Here is a 15,799-nt window from a genome sequence, read left to right as displayed (position 1 = left end):
GCAGACGCAGTGAGGGGCCACGCCTGCCCAGTTGTTGTAAAGTCAAGAAGACAGGAAGAAGAGAAATCATTTAGCAGTCCTCTGGAATGGCAAAGACATATGATTTTCTCTTCAAACTATTACTAATAGGCGACTCAGGAGTGGGAAAGACCTGTGTGCTATTCCGATTTTCAGAAGATGCGTTTAATTCGACTTTTATTTCCACCATAGGTCAGTGTGTTTCGGAAGCCTTGCAAGAGGTTGTGTGTTTCTTCGCTGTTATTGCTCTGGAATTTAGGCGGCTTCGGCTTCACTTAGCACACTTAAAGGGTTCTTTTGTGGTTTTCAGGCATTGATTTTAAAATAAGGACAATAGAATTAGATGGAAAGAAGATAAAGCTTCAAATATGGTGAGTAAATAAGACATCTAAATGCAGAATTTACATGGTACTTTTTGGTAGGCAGCTTCAATTTAAAATGAGCCACCGAAGAGCCAACTTAGCCATTGCTCTTTTTCTTAGCTGCTATGGCGACTTAAGGAAATTTTTTTCTGCCAAATCAAATTCGTTAAGAGATGTCTAATTATAATAAGCTTATGTACAAGCTTTTATTTTATATACAAGCTTTTATTTTATCTTAGCGTAAGTCTACTTGTAATGTATATTCGATCGAGCAAACTTGTCTGAGCGAATATTTTGTTTCTCTGTTGCCTTTAAGCTCAAATTTATTTAAGTAACTTGTTTATCAGCTTTAAGCTGAAGGAGTGCTGCAACGCTGTGCATTCCTTGTATAGTTTTCCGTAAATACTTGGAAACCTGTTCAATATACTAACTGAAAATGTCCTCCAACCTTATTACCTTCTTACCTTTAATTATTACGGTGATATTACATTCAGCAGCACAGCTAAATCGTTGTTCTCAAACAATGATGATCTAATAATTTAAAATTAAGTTGTGATGACCTTTAGTGCAGTGCTTTTGGAAACATGTGAGTGTCATCTGATCAGGGCTGGTCATTAAGTTTTAGAGAGTAGGAAAGCACATTAAGTAAACATAAACAAAGTAATCTGCCATTCTTGTTGTCCTGATTATTCATTTTCAAAGTCTAAGTTGCTGGTTATCCTCTTTGTATTTGCTGATGGTAATTAACCAGCACAGGCACTTGTGGAGCCCTCCCTTATTTAGCTTTTTGCATTGTCATTTTTATATATATATAAAAAAATAAACCAAAAGACTCGTGATAAATTGAAAGTTAGCATAATTGTTTTGTCAAAAATGGCTCATCTTATTTGCATAATATTATGCCAGCAAAGTCATATCATCAAGGATGGTTTTTACAATCTATTTGTTAATAAACTCCTGGGCCTGGCTGTTTGAAAGCCAATTAACGCTAATCCGCGATTAAAAGTAACCGAGTTTCTGTCTTGCTTGTTAAAAAAAATGTTTTTAAATGCTGATCTTAAACTAACGCTTATTAATAGTTTAAGTCAAAACTAAAGGACAAAATTAACTTTTTGAAGAATCTTCATTGATTAGTGATTAAGCTGGACTCAATGTTCACACTAACCCAGGATTACATGTAGCTTTATCATGCTTTTAACAGCTGGGACCAGGTAAACATAAATGTAAATGTTCAATAGTAATAGTGGTGGTATACGGAAGGACTGGTGAGGGTGTGAAGTGCACTAAAACAGCGAATCAATGATCTATTAGAGGAAATAAAATCAGTGGTAACTTTTTATATTGAGAGAGCTGAGCATTTCTTGCTAAAATGTCTAATAGTTCAGTTGACTGCTTAAGGAAGCCGGTTATTTAACTAACTGCTCAAGCAGCTTAACAGGTATTGGTACTTACATGTAAAACTGTAGTGCAGTGTCTTTGCTACTTCCCTTTCCAATAGGTGGATCACCCCCTTTCTAGTAACTGCCGTTATAAGATGTCATTGAAGTAATAGATGAAACTCCATTGTTACAACTGTCTTCTGACTGTTTTAGTTAGCCTTTTTTTGTTCTTTTGGTATTTTTACACTTTTAGATGTTCCTATCAAAAAGAAATGTACTGTCTCTAATATTGAGTACCGTCTTAAATTGTGTTCCCAAAGTGAACTAGCATCCTTGGTGATAACCTTGCAGTTGACAAATTGGCTTGTAGGTGAAATAACTTGGTGACTGAACAGCATAGTTTTGATTTAGAAGGCATCAATTTTTTATACTCGTGAGGGAAGGCCGATGTGCAAAGTTTTGTGCCTACATGTATGTGATGTATGTAAATGCCTTTTATGGAGATTATATTTTTAATTTTTAATAGAATGTTGTTGTTGTTGTTGTTGTTGTAATGCATCCAAGAGCACAAAACAGTAGTGAATGTGCAAAATTCAGATAAATGATACAGTTTTGTTTTTGGATTTCAGGGACACCGCTGGCCAGGAGAGGTTCCGCACTATCACCACTGCTTACTACCGTGGAGCCATGGTAAGCTGAACAGGACTGATAAAAAACAAAGAGAGTCCTGAAGTTCAAAATCTTACAGTAATTTTTCAATTTTTATTTGTTTTGAATTTATGAGTCCACCTTTTGGTCATTTTGTGACAATTTAAGCTGTATGTATAAGTGTAAATTGAGTTTGTTGGCAAAGTATCACCCAACCCAGCAAGATTTGGTTTTAAGTTGTTAAGACCACTAATACCCATTACTGGACTTAACATGATTTCCATAATGCTGAAGAAACTCAAGTTAACAGAAATGTAGTTGAAGGTGGGTTAAAGAATATTTAATATTTTTTCTTGGCTTTGTTAACTTCAGGGAATCATGCTTGTTTATGACATCACAAACGATAAGTCGTTTGAGAATATCAAGAACTGGATCAGAAATATCGAGGAGGTGAGTGACTTTTGTAGTAGAAGCATGTTAAGATTATAGTAAACTAATTAAAATATTGGTGGGGGCAGTTAAAAGATAAAAATTATGTAATAAAATATATGCATTTACAGGGCAAATTAATACAGCTAGAAGAAATAAGCCAGCTACATGTGCACAAAAGCACAGGCACGTGTTTGTTTTAAAGTATCCATTTAGCTCATGTTTTTCATTGCCAAAGTTTCGCATTGTGAGCAAGAATCAAGCCACACTAAAGGTATTATCCATCAAATATTACTACTTAAAAATATAATCCTCTAAAAGTTCCTGAAAATAAAATATCATTTAAAAGCCACTGAAGTGAAAAGTGCTCGAGTTACTATGTATTAAAGCCAAGCACTACTGATCACACTTGGATTGAAGAAAATGTCAAATGAGTCTAATAAATGAAATTTAGGCAAGATTAACCTCATGACAATGCTGGTGAGCAGTCCTGTTGTGCGCTGGACATGGGCGGCTCGTGAGTTCTAGCAGGGGCACTCTGTGATGCTTCCATGCAGTTGTTTTTGTGGCATTTACTCAAGCAAAGGTCATTTGCGTAGATGAGTTTAAATGCCATAAAAGTATGACCAAGTGTATCTCATCCAGGGCTGGGCAAATTGACCACGACTTTGCATGCCAAGCTTCTCTTAACATCCCAACCAAGTTTTTCAATAGAGGACCAAAAGTTATCCAAGTTTTATTTAAGATTTATTTATTTTAATTTGATTTTATTTTTTATAAGTTATCCAATTAAATTACATGTATCCTGCTTGCATGTAGGTACACTAACCTCTTACCAAACTGTTCAAAATCTTAATGAAATCCCTGCTCGTCAAAACATTTTTACATTTAAATCCTTTTAAACCTGAAGCTTTGTGAAGGTGAATCACAAGTTAATACAGCATTTGTATCAGTTAAATTACTGCATTTATGGTGTGAACCTAGGGAAATGTTTAAGAGTTTACCTGTTTGCCCTTTTTGAGTTGATTCTTGTTTTTCTTTGAATTCTGCAGCATGCATCATCTGATGTTGAGAAAATGGTTCTGGGAAACAAGTGTGACATGGAGGACAGGAGATTAGTGTCTAAAGAACGAGGAACACAGGTATAGAAATGATACTTGACTTGGTTTTGTTGTTATGATAGAATGAAGGGGAAAGATTGGTATTTGAAGTCCTGTTGTAACTGTTGAGGATGAACACAGAAATCACCTAATGGGTGTCCAATGGGCCCTCTTTACAGGATTTAGAGGTACTGTGTTCATATCAGGGGACTCAAGATAGTTTGAACTTCCAATACACAACTTGAGAATCTATTTGTGGGTAGCTTTATGTACATGTATCTATACTTCAGTATACAAGGCAACGACTTGGCTGCTAATTGGTCATGCTTGATATTAAAGCTTTTGAAATGTCAGACTTTTCACCATGTTTCATAAAGTTTTTGAAATGTCAGACTTCTCGCCAATGGTAACTCAGGCAGCCTTTGCATAATTTGTCTGACATGTTTGTGAAAATTTTTGGGAAGTTGGCTGTTACATATAGTGGAGGTTTTCAGTGCTGGAAGTAATTTTGTTGGTCATTGGACATTGGCCAGTCTTTTTTCTAAAATGTCCAACTCTAAGATTTGCCCTGACATGTTGCTCATACAGAGAGATGACTCAGAATTTGTCTTCAAGAAAGTGTTTTTGTCAGGTTATTTCCTGTAAACAAGGATTTTTTTCTTTGAGAAAAAAAAATCAACTTAGTTCATTTGAGATAGCTGAAAATGGGCATGCATGTTGAGACTCCTCTGTCATGTCATGTGCACCAATAAAGTGTGTCAGGTGTTAGCAAACCAAATTCACCATAGACCTCAGTGCTACTTAAATTGAAGAGTTGAGAGCAGAAGCTAACCCCATGTAGAATTTTAGGCCGTTGTTTTGATCTTGCTCGGATTTGTCTGAATTTTTGCATGTGACCTGCAATTTGATTGAAAAACATTGTGCTGTATTTTCTTTTCGCCCATTTGTGTTTTGTTTTCAAGAAATAATGTATGCAAAAAAAACTATATTTTTCCTTGGGTACACAAAGGAATCAACGATGCTCTGTTTCCTGGTGCTAATTATTTTTTCCATGTGAGTGATTTGCAAATTACATTACGTCTTTTTGGCTCAAGTTTGCACTGTTTTTCTCTCACTAAGCATCAAAAATAGCCGCATATTTTCCATGCACAAAATACTGGACAATGTTTTTGATCGAATTGCAGGCCACATGAAAAAATTCGGACAAGTCCAAGCAAAGTCGTAAAACGCCTAAAATTTGACATATGCCGTCATGCTCTCGGCTCGGTCAGTTATGCTCTCTGAGCCAGGCAGCACCAGACAGCAGTATAGTGCTCAAAATGTTCTCGTGCTGATATCTGGACATTAAAATTGTGCCTTTCGTCTGATGAAAATAAAGATTTGGAAGATTACATGTCCTGCTCTGCCAGAAAAATAGCCTTCATTTTAGTATCAGCAGTTGACACACAACCAAAGTAACTGGATCATTCTGTAAATAATATTGTACTGAAACTTTTAAAAAATTTGACAAATGTGTGCCTTTTCAGACAAAAGAATATTTGACCACATGTTCAATGACAGATATTATTTTGTGCACTAGGTTATCCTGCATTTCTAAGAAAAATGTCATGGTACAATTCATTGGGGGAAATCGTCCACACATTATTTTAAAGGAAAATCCTTAAAATCTCTTGAATGATTGGTTGCAGTAGATTTAACATTTAAAAATCAAGCTGAACTGTCCACCTTTTGTGATTCATGGGGTAATGACTGAATATTTGCTACAAATGAATAACTCTTTTACACTTACAAATGCACATGGCTTAATTTCTTGCTTTTCCTTCAGTTGGCGACAGAATATGGAATAAAATTCATGGAGACAAGTGCAAAAGCCAGCGTCAACGTAGAAGAGGTGAGTTTGCTTTACAAGAATCAAGACAAGAAGCTTCATTCTTCAAGCAAGCAACATGTATCAAATGAGTTGACCAGTGATTGCCTACACTTAAAGGGGAAGTATCATGGGGTTTTTGATATCTTTTGTTAAAAATGATGAAATAAGACCTTCAATCAGCTGCCAGATAATCCTAGAATGACGAGAGGAACGAAATCAACTCAATTCTTGAAAGAAACAACTTGTGATCTGTTCTAGCGCATTTTGGAAACAAAAATGCGAGAACTTGAAAAACATTAGCCTAATATTTTTCAAGTTTCAATCCAAACCGGCCAACCCTGTCTCTGGCCAGAGGCACTAATCGACAGTTTTATTGCACTGGGGTGATGATTTTTAACAAACTTGACAATTATTTCGTTGTTTCTGCTGACAGTCAAACATTTTTGGGTTTTGAAATGACAGCAAATTTTCGTGATACTTCCCCTTTAATTTGTAATAAATAATGATGATGATGATGATGATGTTGGAGAAGACGAAGATGAATGACATCTGTAATGACAACAATTGAAATGGCGATACTGCAAAACATTTCTAAAGTAGTCATGACTTGTTCTATTAACTGTTCTAGTTGAGCAGTAAGAATCGCATGGTATTGTAGTACTGTTAACACATTGGTTGCTTCTTTTTTTTGTTTTTCATTCTGCAGGCGTTTTTCACTCTTGCGAGGGATATAAAACTTAAAATGGACAAGAAACTCGTAAGTTTGTCTTCCTATGAGTAATTTCCCTATGATGGTACAAAATCAATTCTTGTTAATCTTTGATATTAGAGAGCTTTAGAATTGCATTTATTGCAAACATGAGATTTGCATTTGTTTTCTGAAAATGTGAGTACATAGATGAAAACAGCAAGGGGCAAATGTAAGATGAACATCATTACATGGTTATTTCTGCCATTAGCCATAAACGTAATTCCAAACCTCTTTAATGTTTTCTTTTTCCTCAGGAACAGGCAAGTCCACAAGTGTCCTCAACAATCCACGTCACGCAACAACCTAAACAATCCAGAGGATTTTTCCGCTGTACAATATTGTAGGATGTTAAAGAATTCCTCAAGCAAGAATATTGCTACAGCTGAACACATCTGTAGCAACCTCTATGCTTTAGGGCCAACCATAATATCACTTACATGTACATTTGAATTGATGGGTCATTCTATGTGCTCCTTAGAAAGTGTTCTGCTATTTACAAGAGAGGAATGTTTGTATAAGAAAAGTATATATACACTGTAAATCCCAGCAATCCTTGGCTCATACATGTAAAGGTCATCAAAACTGTTTTAATGGTGAGTTTAAGGTTCGTCATTTGATGTGTGAATTTCAACTCAGTCTCCACAAAAGGCAACTGCAAATTACATGCAACATTCATCTGTCACAGATTTAACTTGATTGATTATGCAGTCAACAACTTGTGATGACATTGTGATCATTTTTTTTTAATCTGCCAAATGAAGAAAAGGTAGTGCATGAAATGGCCTGCACTTCAACTCCTTTTAATCTGTTGTGCCACAGTATAAACATTCATTTTCTCATTACAGTGCTTGATGTATTTCTCATGTTGCTACTGTGCATAAGTGGGGAGAATTTCTTTGAACATCAAGGCAATTTACAGTGTATCTCTGGCCTCAGTTGTTCAAAGATTGGATAACTTTATCCAGCAGATAAATCGCTATCCAGCGGATCACTGGATAGCAATTTATCTGCTGGAAAAAGTTATCCACTCTTTGAACAGCAGGGGCCGGGTGGTCGTCCTCTTTATTTTCATGATGTGTATGTATGTTGATCTAGAAGTAATATTATAGAAGAAAAAAAAATAGTTGCTAATCACTGTTGAGGCTAGTCAAAGGATGACTAAGAGCAGTAATAGGGAACTTGAGCACCAGCAGTGAGAAAGCCTCAAAACAACAGTCGCCCTGTACGTATTTTACACTGTAAATATTATGGTGGATTTCTTTTCTGTCCTTTATGAAATGATAGAAATGATCAAATTCATGAGAACAAAAATATTTGTAGTGTTCGTGGTTTCTCCGTATTATTTTTTGCTTTCATTCTCTTTCTTCACTTGACCACCATTGTTACAAATTTACATGTAGTTCCCGGATACACAGCCACATTGTGCAGTTTGAATGAGTCAGAATAACCTTGAATTGCCTGTTCCAAAGTTCATAAAGCCACTGGGCCTTTGTATACGCATTATTCAAATTGTGTCATATGACGAAATGAGCCCTATCACCGAAAGCTCACATAAAAATTTGTAAGTTTACCAAGTTTGATTGCATACTAACCAGGCTGTGACCTGTCAAAGGTCACCCAAATTTCATACAAATGTCTAATTCTGAGATGGCATCGCCCAAATCCATACAAAGTCTCTAACTTTTCCGATTTTTGAAAGCCTTCTTAGTTCTACATTGCACATTGTTCCAATGTTTTATTATTTTCATGTAACAACGGAACCTCAAACTTGGTAAACTGACTAATTTTAATGTGATCTTTCTAAAAACTTGGCCCTGTCTCCTTTTGAACTCTGGAATGGGCAATTAGCTCAAAAAATAATAACCTGAATTTGCATTTTCAAGTGATGTTTTTTGCTGGTATTGCTGTCATCCCTGATTGAGCTCCCTAGTAGTATTAGCAACTGATCATATTCAATGCATGTGCTTATTAGCTTATAATCACCTGTTAAAATGTGCACTTGTTTGATCCATCAGTTCATTGCAAAGTCTCTGACAGTCCAGGAAAGTTTAGAGATTCAGTTATTAAGAGTTTTAGAAATCTAAGGACAGCACTGAAAAAATGTGTTTTAAGCATTTTCAAGTGGTTAAGTGTCATATCATCCAGAAAAATGGAATTCCATATGGATTTTAAGGACCTTACTGCACAAAAGTTGTTTGTGTTTGTCACACATTCTTAAGAAGGCACTGTTAAGTTTGATTTAGATGGTATGACTTTGTTGTATGTGTCAAGTTGATGGCAAACTTACTATACAAATTGTTTTGTGTAAATCAAACTTACAACTTATAGTACATGACATGTAAAATGTTGTAGGATTTTGGAACATGTTTTGAAAGTCTACCACAATCGTAGGTGTAGGGAACGTTGAATGATGGAAGTTGTGTACAATTTTTGCATGATGCAAGCGGTGTATGCAACAGAAAGAGTGGTAAACAAAAGTTGTACAATCTAAATCAGCCTTTAGAGAGTGAGGTGTGATGAACCTAAGCAATGCTTGTGCAAGAGGCTAGATTGTGAGTTTTATATAATATTAAAGTGGGTTTATGAGCCCACCTTAACTTACAGCAAGTACAGGGCAAAAAAAAAAAAAGAGAGAAGGAGATTGTACAGTTAGTAGCAGCTGTGGGGATTGGGGATTGTCTCAGTAGTTAAGAAATGAGGGAAGCTATTGGTAGTCGTAAAAATTAGATGAAATCATTATTTTTGTTTTTCCAAACATCTGTGTATCTTTTGGAAACAGAGGTTGTGTGATCTTTATCTTCTGCAGGAAGTTAAGTAGAGAGTCACATTATGTAGCTTCTTTAAATGGACCTTGTTCATGGCACCACCACTGGGTCTTGTTGCTTTCGCGGGAAGACCAGTGGTGGCACTGTGAAACAATGTCTACTTACTCAGGCTACATATTATGCAGAATTGCTTGTTGTCATTATGTGCAATCATGTTACAGTATCACACAAACCTTGTTTGCAAGAAAAAATTATAATTTGCCTGGGGAGACTTCTCTTTGAAGGAAAGTATTATAAAAGCAGTTCCCTATCAGAAGGATTCATGGCATAACCATTTTATAACATCAAATTTTAGGCAACTGGTTTTGTTTTGTTTTGTTTTTTCTGCTCAAAAGTGCCTGGATTTTGGTATGTGGCTTTCAGTTTAGTCAGAACACCACTCTGTTTTCCCCCCTGGTTTATGTATAGTTTCTAGAAAAGCGAGCCTAAATATTTGAGTTAGTGAAAGAAAGGCAAGGAAAGAGGTTGAACAACAGAATCTCTGGAGCGGAAAATACAGAGCGGTGTTATTTGATTAAATTTTAGGCTATATGAAAAAATTCAGGCACTTTTAAGCGCAAAAAAAAAAAAAATCAGCTTAAAATTAGATCTAAGATGATTATGCTCTCAACCTTTCAAGTTTTTTTATTATCATTGTGGCATGACAAAGTATTGGGTGTACAGAAAAGTCGATGAAGCTCATTGAGCATTGACCACCTACATTCATGCTCAGTATAAATTATGACCATGAACAAACAAACAAAGGAACTCAGTGTAGTTTGGTGGTCAGAGCATGTTCCTTTGGTTTTAAACTCTCTTAACAGCGTCAATTTTATAATTTTCTTAAATTCATGTTCCTTTCAGCCTAGCTATTCCATCCTTGGTTCTGCCTTAAATGGTACGACTAAACAAAGGACATTTAAATAGAAAGTATAGACTTGTTATTGTTTTTGCCGTGCCACCTGACAGCATGCAAACTCTGAACTTAAGACCCAACTGTCTTGGACAACCAACTGACCACAAAAATACAGGCACTGACAAAGGTGATAAAAATCCACCAATCAGAGCTTAAGAATGGGTTCTTTTGATGCCGTTGAGCCAAAAGAGGTCTGCAGCAATGATTGATGCCAGTGAAAAGTTAACAGTTGAGTCTCAAACTTCAGAGCTTGTATGTTATTGAAAGGTGCAGTAAAAGAATGTGGGCTTGAAGCTTGCCAGCAACTATTTTGCTACAGTGTGTGTTCAGCACAACAATGGCATATACAACAGCCTCTTTTACTTTCTGGAAAGAAGAGCACCTTAATATGTAGCCTGGAGTAAAAGGGATGATGCAGTTTTCTTAGCAAAACGTTGCTCTGAAATCATGTAAATGGAAGTTTTACATGGGGGACAGAAAAACATTTGCTCCTCAAACTTGACATAAACACTCTGCAGCAGGAACAAGTAAATTTTTCTTTGCTGAGTAATGCCTTCACTCCAGTCTTGTTCTTAGTGTGTTTTCCCTAAACACTCTGCAGCAGACACAAGTAAATATTTCTTTGCTGAGTAATGCCTTCACTCCAGTCTCGTTCTTAGTGTGTTTTCATGCACGCTCTTAGGTACTGTTATACATAAGTATACAAGGTTTCCTTTTGTAAAATTGTTTTATTGTAGAGTAAATGAATGAGTTTTCTTTTAAAGTAAAATTATGGCCATTATGATAATAATGGTTTGAATGCTGTAGTAGCAGTAGTTTGTCGAGTGAGATGTGATAGGTTAAGAGTGGTCATCACACAAAACTGCTCTAAAATGAATTGTCTTGCTCAGAACTTCTCAAATTCATTAATAATTTATGAAGTAAAACAAAAGGAAATCACTACTAATAGTAAAGGAGGTTTGGAAATGGCTTAGTTATTCTTCTCCTTTTTTTTTTTTTTTTTTTTTTCGGAAAATTTCTCCAATTTAGAAGTCTATCAAACAAGAGTGTTTCATCCGATTTCAAAACACCTCAAACTTGCTTGAAAAAACTTGGCTGTGATGCATTTTTTCAAACTTTTTATCGGTTTCTAGAAATTGGATGAACCACTTCCTCATGTTTGATAATTATATCACTTCTCTTACTGGCATTCATTTCTGATTTGAAAGCATTTCAAGCTTGAGAAAATAATTTTCTCAAGCTTGAAATGTTTTCCAATTTTTCAGAGATTCATTTGCTCAAGGAAGGGCAGCTAGTTTGTGTTCAACCTGTACTCATGAATAGAGTTTGACTCCAAAAGTAGTTAAGGCTCAATATGCCACCAGGAGCTGTAGGTAACTGGTTCTTGGTATTACAATCAATCAACTTGATTAATTAAGAATAATTATTGACTTTAGAATGTAATCCTTTGAAAAAAGCTATTATTTGTTATACCTGGAATTTGTGAAACATTCATTACAATCAAACCATTATCCTAGTAATATAAAATATTGTTTTTATTGATGATGGTGATAATGAACATTCTTGCTTAACAGTCTTGTGTTCCACTAGGTCTGGGCCAAAAAAAATGCTTTGTTTATAGTGGAAATACACTTAGCTACCCAAAGCTAGTCTAAAGAAATAACGGGAAACAATCCCGATCCTTGGTCATGAGTACCCTGCGAGCAGAGGCCCTTCGATCTTCCTAGATAAGTCGGGAAGACTTATCTAGGAAGATCTAAGGGCCTCTGCTCGCAGGGTAGGTCATGAGATACTGGAGGATTATTCCAATGAATAGATAGAAGCCTTTGCAGGTGTTCCGTCTCTGGAAGGGTAACTTTTTGCAGCTTTTCTAAAATAATGCTACTCCATCCCCTTTTTGATATTAAAGACCTTGAGTTCACCTGGAGAGTGAGAAAAAGTGGGGGTGGGGGGACGTGCCCCCGCCATCCCCAATCAATCAGGCCCAGAGCACCTGTGACAACTGCAAACGTCTCTGTTAGGACTTAATTTCAAGGTCATATTTTATGAGCTTTTCATTGTATTATTATTATGCATTATTATATGGCCGTGTCTCAAAAGGACCGGAAACGATCAAATTCAAGAGCTTGATTGGCTAAAATCGATATTGACCGTACAAATTAAATGCATCCGAGCGAAACAACTTCACAGGGCGGCCAACGTAACCTGTGAGCTGACATGAGCAAAACGACTTATTTTCACAGTTAAAAAATACACAAGAAAATATCATTGATGAAAGTGAGAGTCAACGTTGAATAAATTATATGCCTTTAATAAAATTTAAAACTTTGCAAATTAAAAACTTTAAAGGTTAACTATTAAAATCAACTCTAAATCGGCGTCTCTCTGTCTGTACAGCCGTCTATCCCTGGGAAGTTCCTTTCTTAACAACTCTGCACACGTGACCACTTTTATTGAGTGTACTTGAGAGTACCGATAGCCTAAAACTACTTTCGAGTGACCACGCACTAAAATATTTCACTGACGTCATTCTGACATCATGATGACGTTGTTATGACGTAATTCAGGGACAATATAAGTATAAAACCAGCAAAGAGGCTAAGTATATTGATCATGACAGGCAAAAATTTGGGAAAACACCTGATTATCCATCGAAAGTTTGAACAATTCAATATTATAACAGTAAAATTCGGACTATAAGCGCCACGGCCCGGCCGCCTCTCAATATGTAAAATCACCCCAACTTTTCTTCTAACAATGACCCAAACCTTCCTGCCTCCAACAACCCCCCTTCCCCCCCACCTCCCTATCCCTCTCCACATCGCCTAGTTTTTGGAGTTGACATAACTGGCTATGGCAGGAGGAAAAGACAATACTTTGCTGATAGCCAACATAAGTAATCTAGTTTAATTTGGTTACGTTTCTTTTATAACTTTTACTGTTTTACGCTATTGGGAAAGCTATTATTTCCCATTAGTCTGTCATCATGACCCATCAATGACGAAGAAACTCTGCCGACTTTGCATACACTCACTGAAGGACGAAAGTTTACAGCGCGAAAAGCTTATTCAGCTTATTTGTTATCCCTTCCAGTAGCACTGCTGGTCTGCTTTAAAAGCTATGGGAAATACTTCCTAAAGTTTGCCGAAAATCTACTAAATAACATAATCGAAAAAAGTACAGAGAGAGTTGGACGTAGTTTTCTAAATACAGTATCCATGGTAAGATAGTTTTTGTTGGGTTTTATTTAAGATGTTTTTTTTTAAGATTTCTCAATCTTGCATTGGGTGTTTTGGTTTTGGAAAAGCAATATTTATTTTAGAGAAAAGCAAACAGCCGGTATCTATTGTATTACAACCAGGTATATATTAAAGTTTATTGCTTGCAAGCAACAAGGAAATATTTGCGCTACGAAGAAACTGGGGAGATGTCAGTGGAACAATCGACCAGGGCAACAAGCGTGAGGGGGCCCGGCACGAGAAAATCGTACAACCTTGAACGTCGATTCAAGAAGAATCACCCTATTTGAGTTTTGCATGGTAGGGGAAGATGAAACTAGAATCTCTCAAATTGCTTTGCTTCTCTATCAGTCGGTTCAGATCAGAGATCTTTGTGGCTTTTTCAAGACTTGCGAGTAAGTCTAACATACAACCACCACTGATCCGACTCGGTAGGGAAAGAGAGCTAAGTGCTGCGATTTTTCCTTCACAAATCAAGATGCCTTCATTTGATCTTTCTCGCTGTTGTTATTCAAGGCACAGTTCAGTCTTCGGCAAAGGATACGTTTTAAGAAAATAACTAAACAAGAAAAGCAACGTACAGTGATAAGTGTTTCTCCCATGTGGAAATTTTCCTTTTCTTAACTTTTAGGGGGCTGGCACTGGTTTCCAACACTAAAAATTTGATGGATTAATACTACAATTCTTTATCAGTTGATGCAGCAATAATGGAATCAAACAAATGCCTAAACATTGGCAAACAAGTTGCGGTCATTTTCTCAACATAATAGGTCGTTGATCCCTATTTTTATTATTATTATTATTATTATTATTATTATTATTATTATTATTATTATTATTATTATTATTATTATTATTATTATTATTATTAGCACAACGCGCTGTTGAACTCGCTTCTGAAAAAGGTGCATCTAACTGGCTGACAGTCATACCGATCGATGAGATGGGCTTCAGTCTGAACAAGGCCGAGTTTCGAGACGCTCTAAAGCTCAGATATGACTGGGAAATTGCCGACAAGCCATCTATTTGCGTGTGTGGCGATGTCTTTAATGTTGATCATGCCATGGTCTGCAGGCGTGGCGGCTTCATAACACAGCGCCATAATGAGCTAAGAGATCTTGAGGCAGACATGCTCGGCATGGTCTGCAATGATGTCGAGATTGAGCCCGTCCTCCAGGAACTCACGGGAGAGTCGCTTCCAAGCGGAGCTAACAGAGCTCCCAACGCTCACCTAGACATCCAAGCCAGAGGTTTTTAGGAAAGACAAAGGTCAGCGTTCTTTGATGTAAGCCGGTATGTTACCCCAACGCTGATTCTTATAGAGACCTGGACCTCAAGCAGATATACAAGCAGCACGAGAACGATAAGAAGAGATTGTATACGCAAAGAGTGATGGACGTGGAACAGGGAACATTTACACCATTAGTCTTTACAACAACAGGCGGCATGGGAGAGGAGTGCAAGAGATACCATGACAGGCTGGCAGAGCTAGTCGCAGCGAAGAAAGGAGAGAACTATGCCACCACTGTCTCTTGGATACGTTCTAAAGTATCCTTTGCAATCCTTAGGTCCGCTTTACTCTGTCTAAGAGGGTCAAGAACAGTCAGAAGATTAATTGGAAGCAACGTTCGAGACGCAGACTTCGAATTAGATAGATGCCTCGCCAAAATCTAGGTCCTATGATTTTTATACATACTTTTCCTTGTTTCTTTTTTTAATGATATAGTTTGATGGGTTTTTTTTTTTAGGTAAAAATCAATGAATAATAATAATATTGTTGTAATTCGATGAGATTCTTTTCCCCTTTTCTTCAAAAAAAAAAAAATGTGCTTAAAAATAGTCTTTTTTTATCGAAATAGAATTGTAAATAAGTTTTAATAGCTACTTTTAACCTGTAAATAACATTTTACTTGGAATATTTTAATAAAGAGATTATTATTATTAAAATTTGTTGTTATTATAATTGTTATTATTATTATTATTATTATTATTATTATTATTATTATTATTATTATTATAAAACCATAACCAGCATATTTAAATACATTTTTGTTCAAAGTTCTATTGAAGGGGTTCCGAGCCACCTTAATTTTTTTTGTTAAGATGGCTCCAAACCCCTCCCTTAGAAAGTTGTATCTAAACATGCTGATTACAATTCTATAGAAAAAATGGGGGTCACCGAGTTCGTGTTTTTTTAGGGGGTGTTTTTTAACCGGTTATATTGTTTCTGTAGTGAAAATGGCGATAACTTGTTCTCCAATGTTTAGGCATTTGCTTGATACC

The 15,799-nt window shown here is 36.3% G+C and overlaps 1 protein-coding gene and 1 pseudogene across 2 annotated transcripts; both read left to right on the top strand.

Moving 5' to 3' along the window:
• Positions 1 to 9: 9 nt before the first annotated feature.
• On the top strand, positions 10 to 11,820 carry LOC146469928 (ras-related protein Rab-8A-like). Of its 2 annotated transcripts, XR_014867133.1 has the most exons (9): positions 10 to 210; positions 329 to 389; positions 2,389 to 2,449; positions 2,780 to 2,857; positions 3,889 to 3,978; positions 5,762 to 5,827; positions 6,513 to 6,563; positions 6,812 to 10,852; positions 10,937 to 11,820. XR_014867133.1 is itself a non-coding variant. In XM_085122783.1 (8 exons), exons 1-8 carry the CDS (start codon positions 87 to 89, stop codon positions 6,899 to 6,901), a joined length of 621 nt encoding a protein of 206 aa, XP_084978909.1. In that variant the 5' UTR covers positions 10 to 86; the 3' UTR covers positions 6,902 to 11,820. The 2 variants fall into 2 exon arrangements, 1 of the variants encoding a protein (XP_084978909.1); XM_085122783.1 differs by having other exon boundaries at positions 6,812 to 11,820.
• On the top strand, positions 11,632 to 15,190 carry LOC146469927 (uncharacterized; annotated as a pseudogene).
• The last annotated feature ends 609 nt before the right edge of the window (positions 15,191 to 15,799 follow it).

This window comes from Pavona decussata, unplaced genomic scaffold, assembly GCF_977016875.1.
Source record: "Pavona decussata unplaced genomic scaffold, jaPavDecu1.1 SCAFFOLD_115, whole genome shotgun sequence".
Classification (NCBI taxonomy): domain Eukaryota; kingdom Metazoa; phylum Cnidaria; class Anthozoa; order Scleractinia; family Agariciidae; genus Pavona; species Pavona decussata.
The sequence above is the reverse complement of the archived record's forward strand: the minus strand, read 5'-3'. Positions and strand labels throughout refer to the sequence as shown.

Coding starts and splice junctions, on each gene's coding strand:
- LOC146469928 (XM_085122783.1), top strand. CDS start 87: ATGGCAAAGACATATGATTTTCTCTTCAAACTATTACTAATAGGCGAC. Junction 2,450..2,779: donor CTTACTACCGTGGAGCCATG/GTAAGCTGAACA, acceptor TGTTAACTTCAG/GGAATCATGCTTGTTTATGA. Junction 5,828..6,512: donor CCAGCGTCAACGTAGAAGAG/GTGAGTTTGCTT, acceptor TTCATTCTGCAG/GCGTTTTTCACTCTTGCGAG.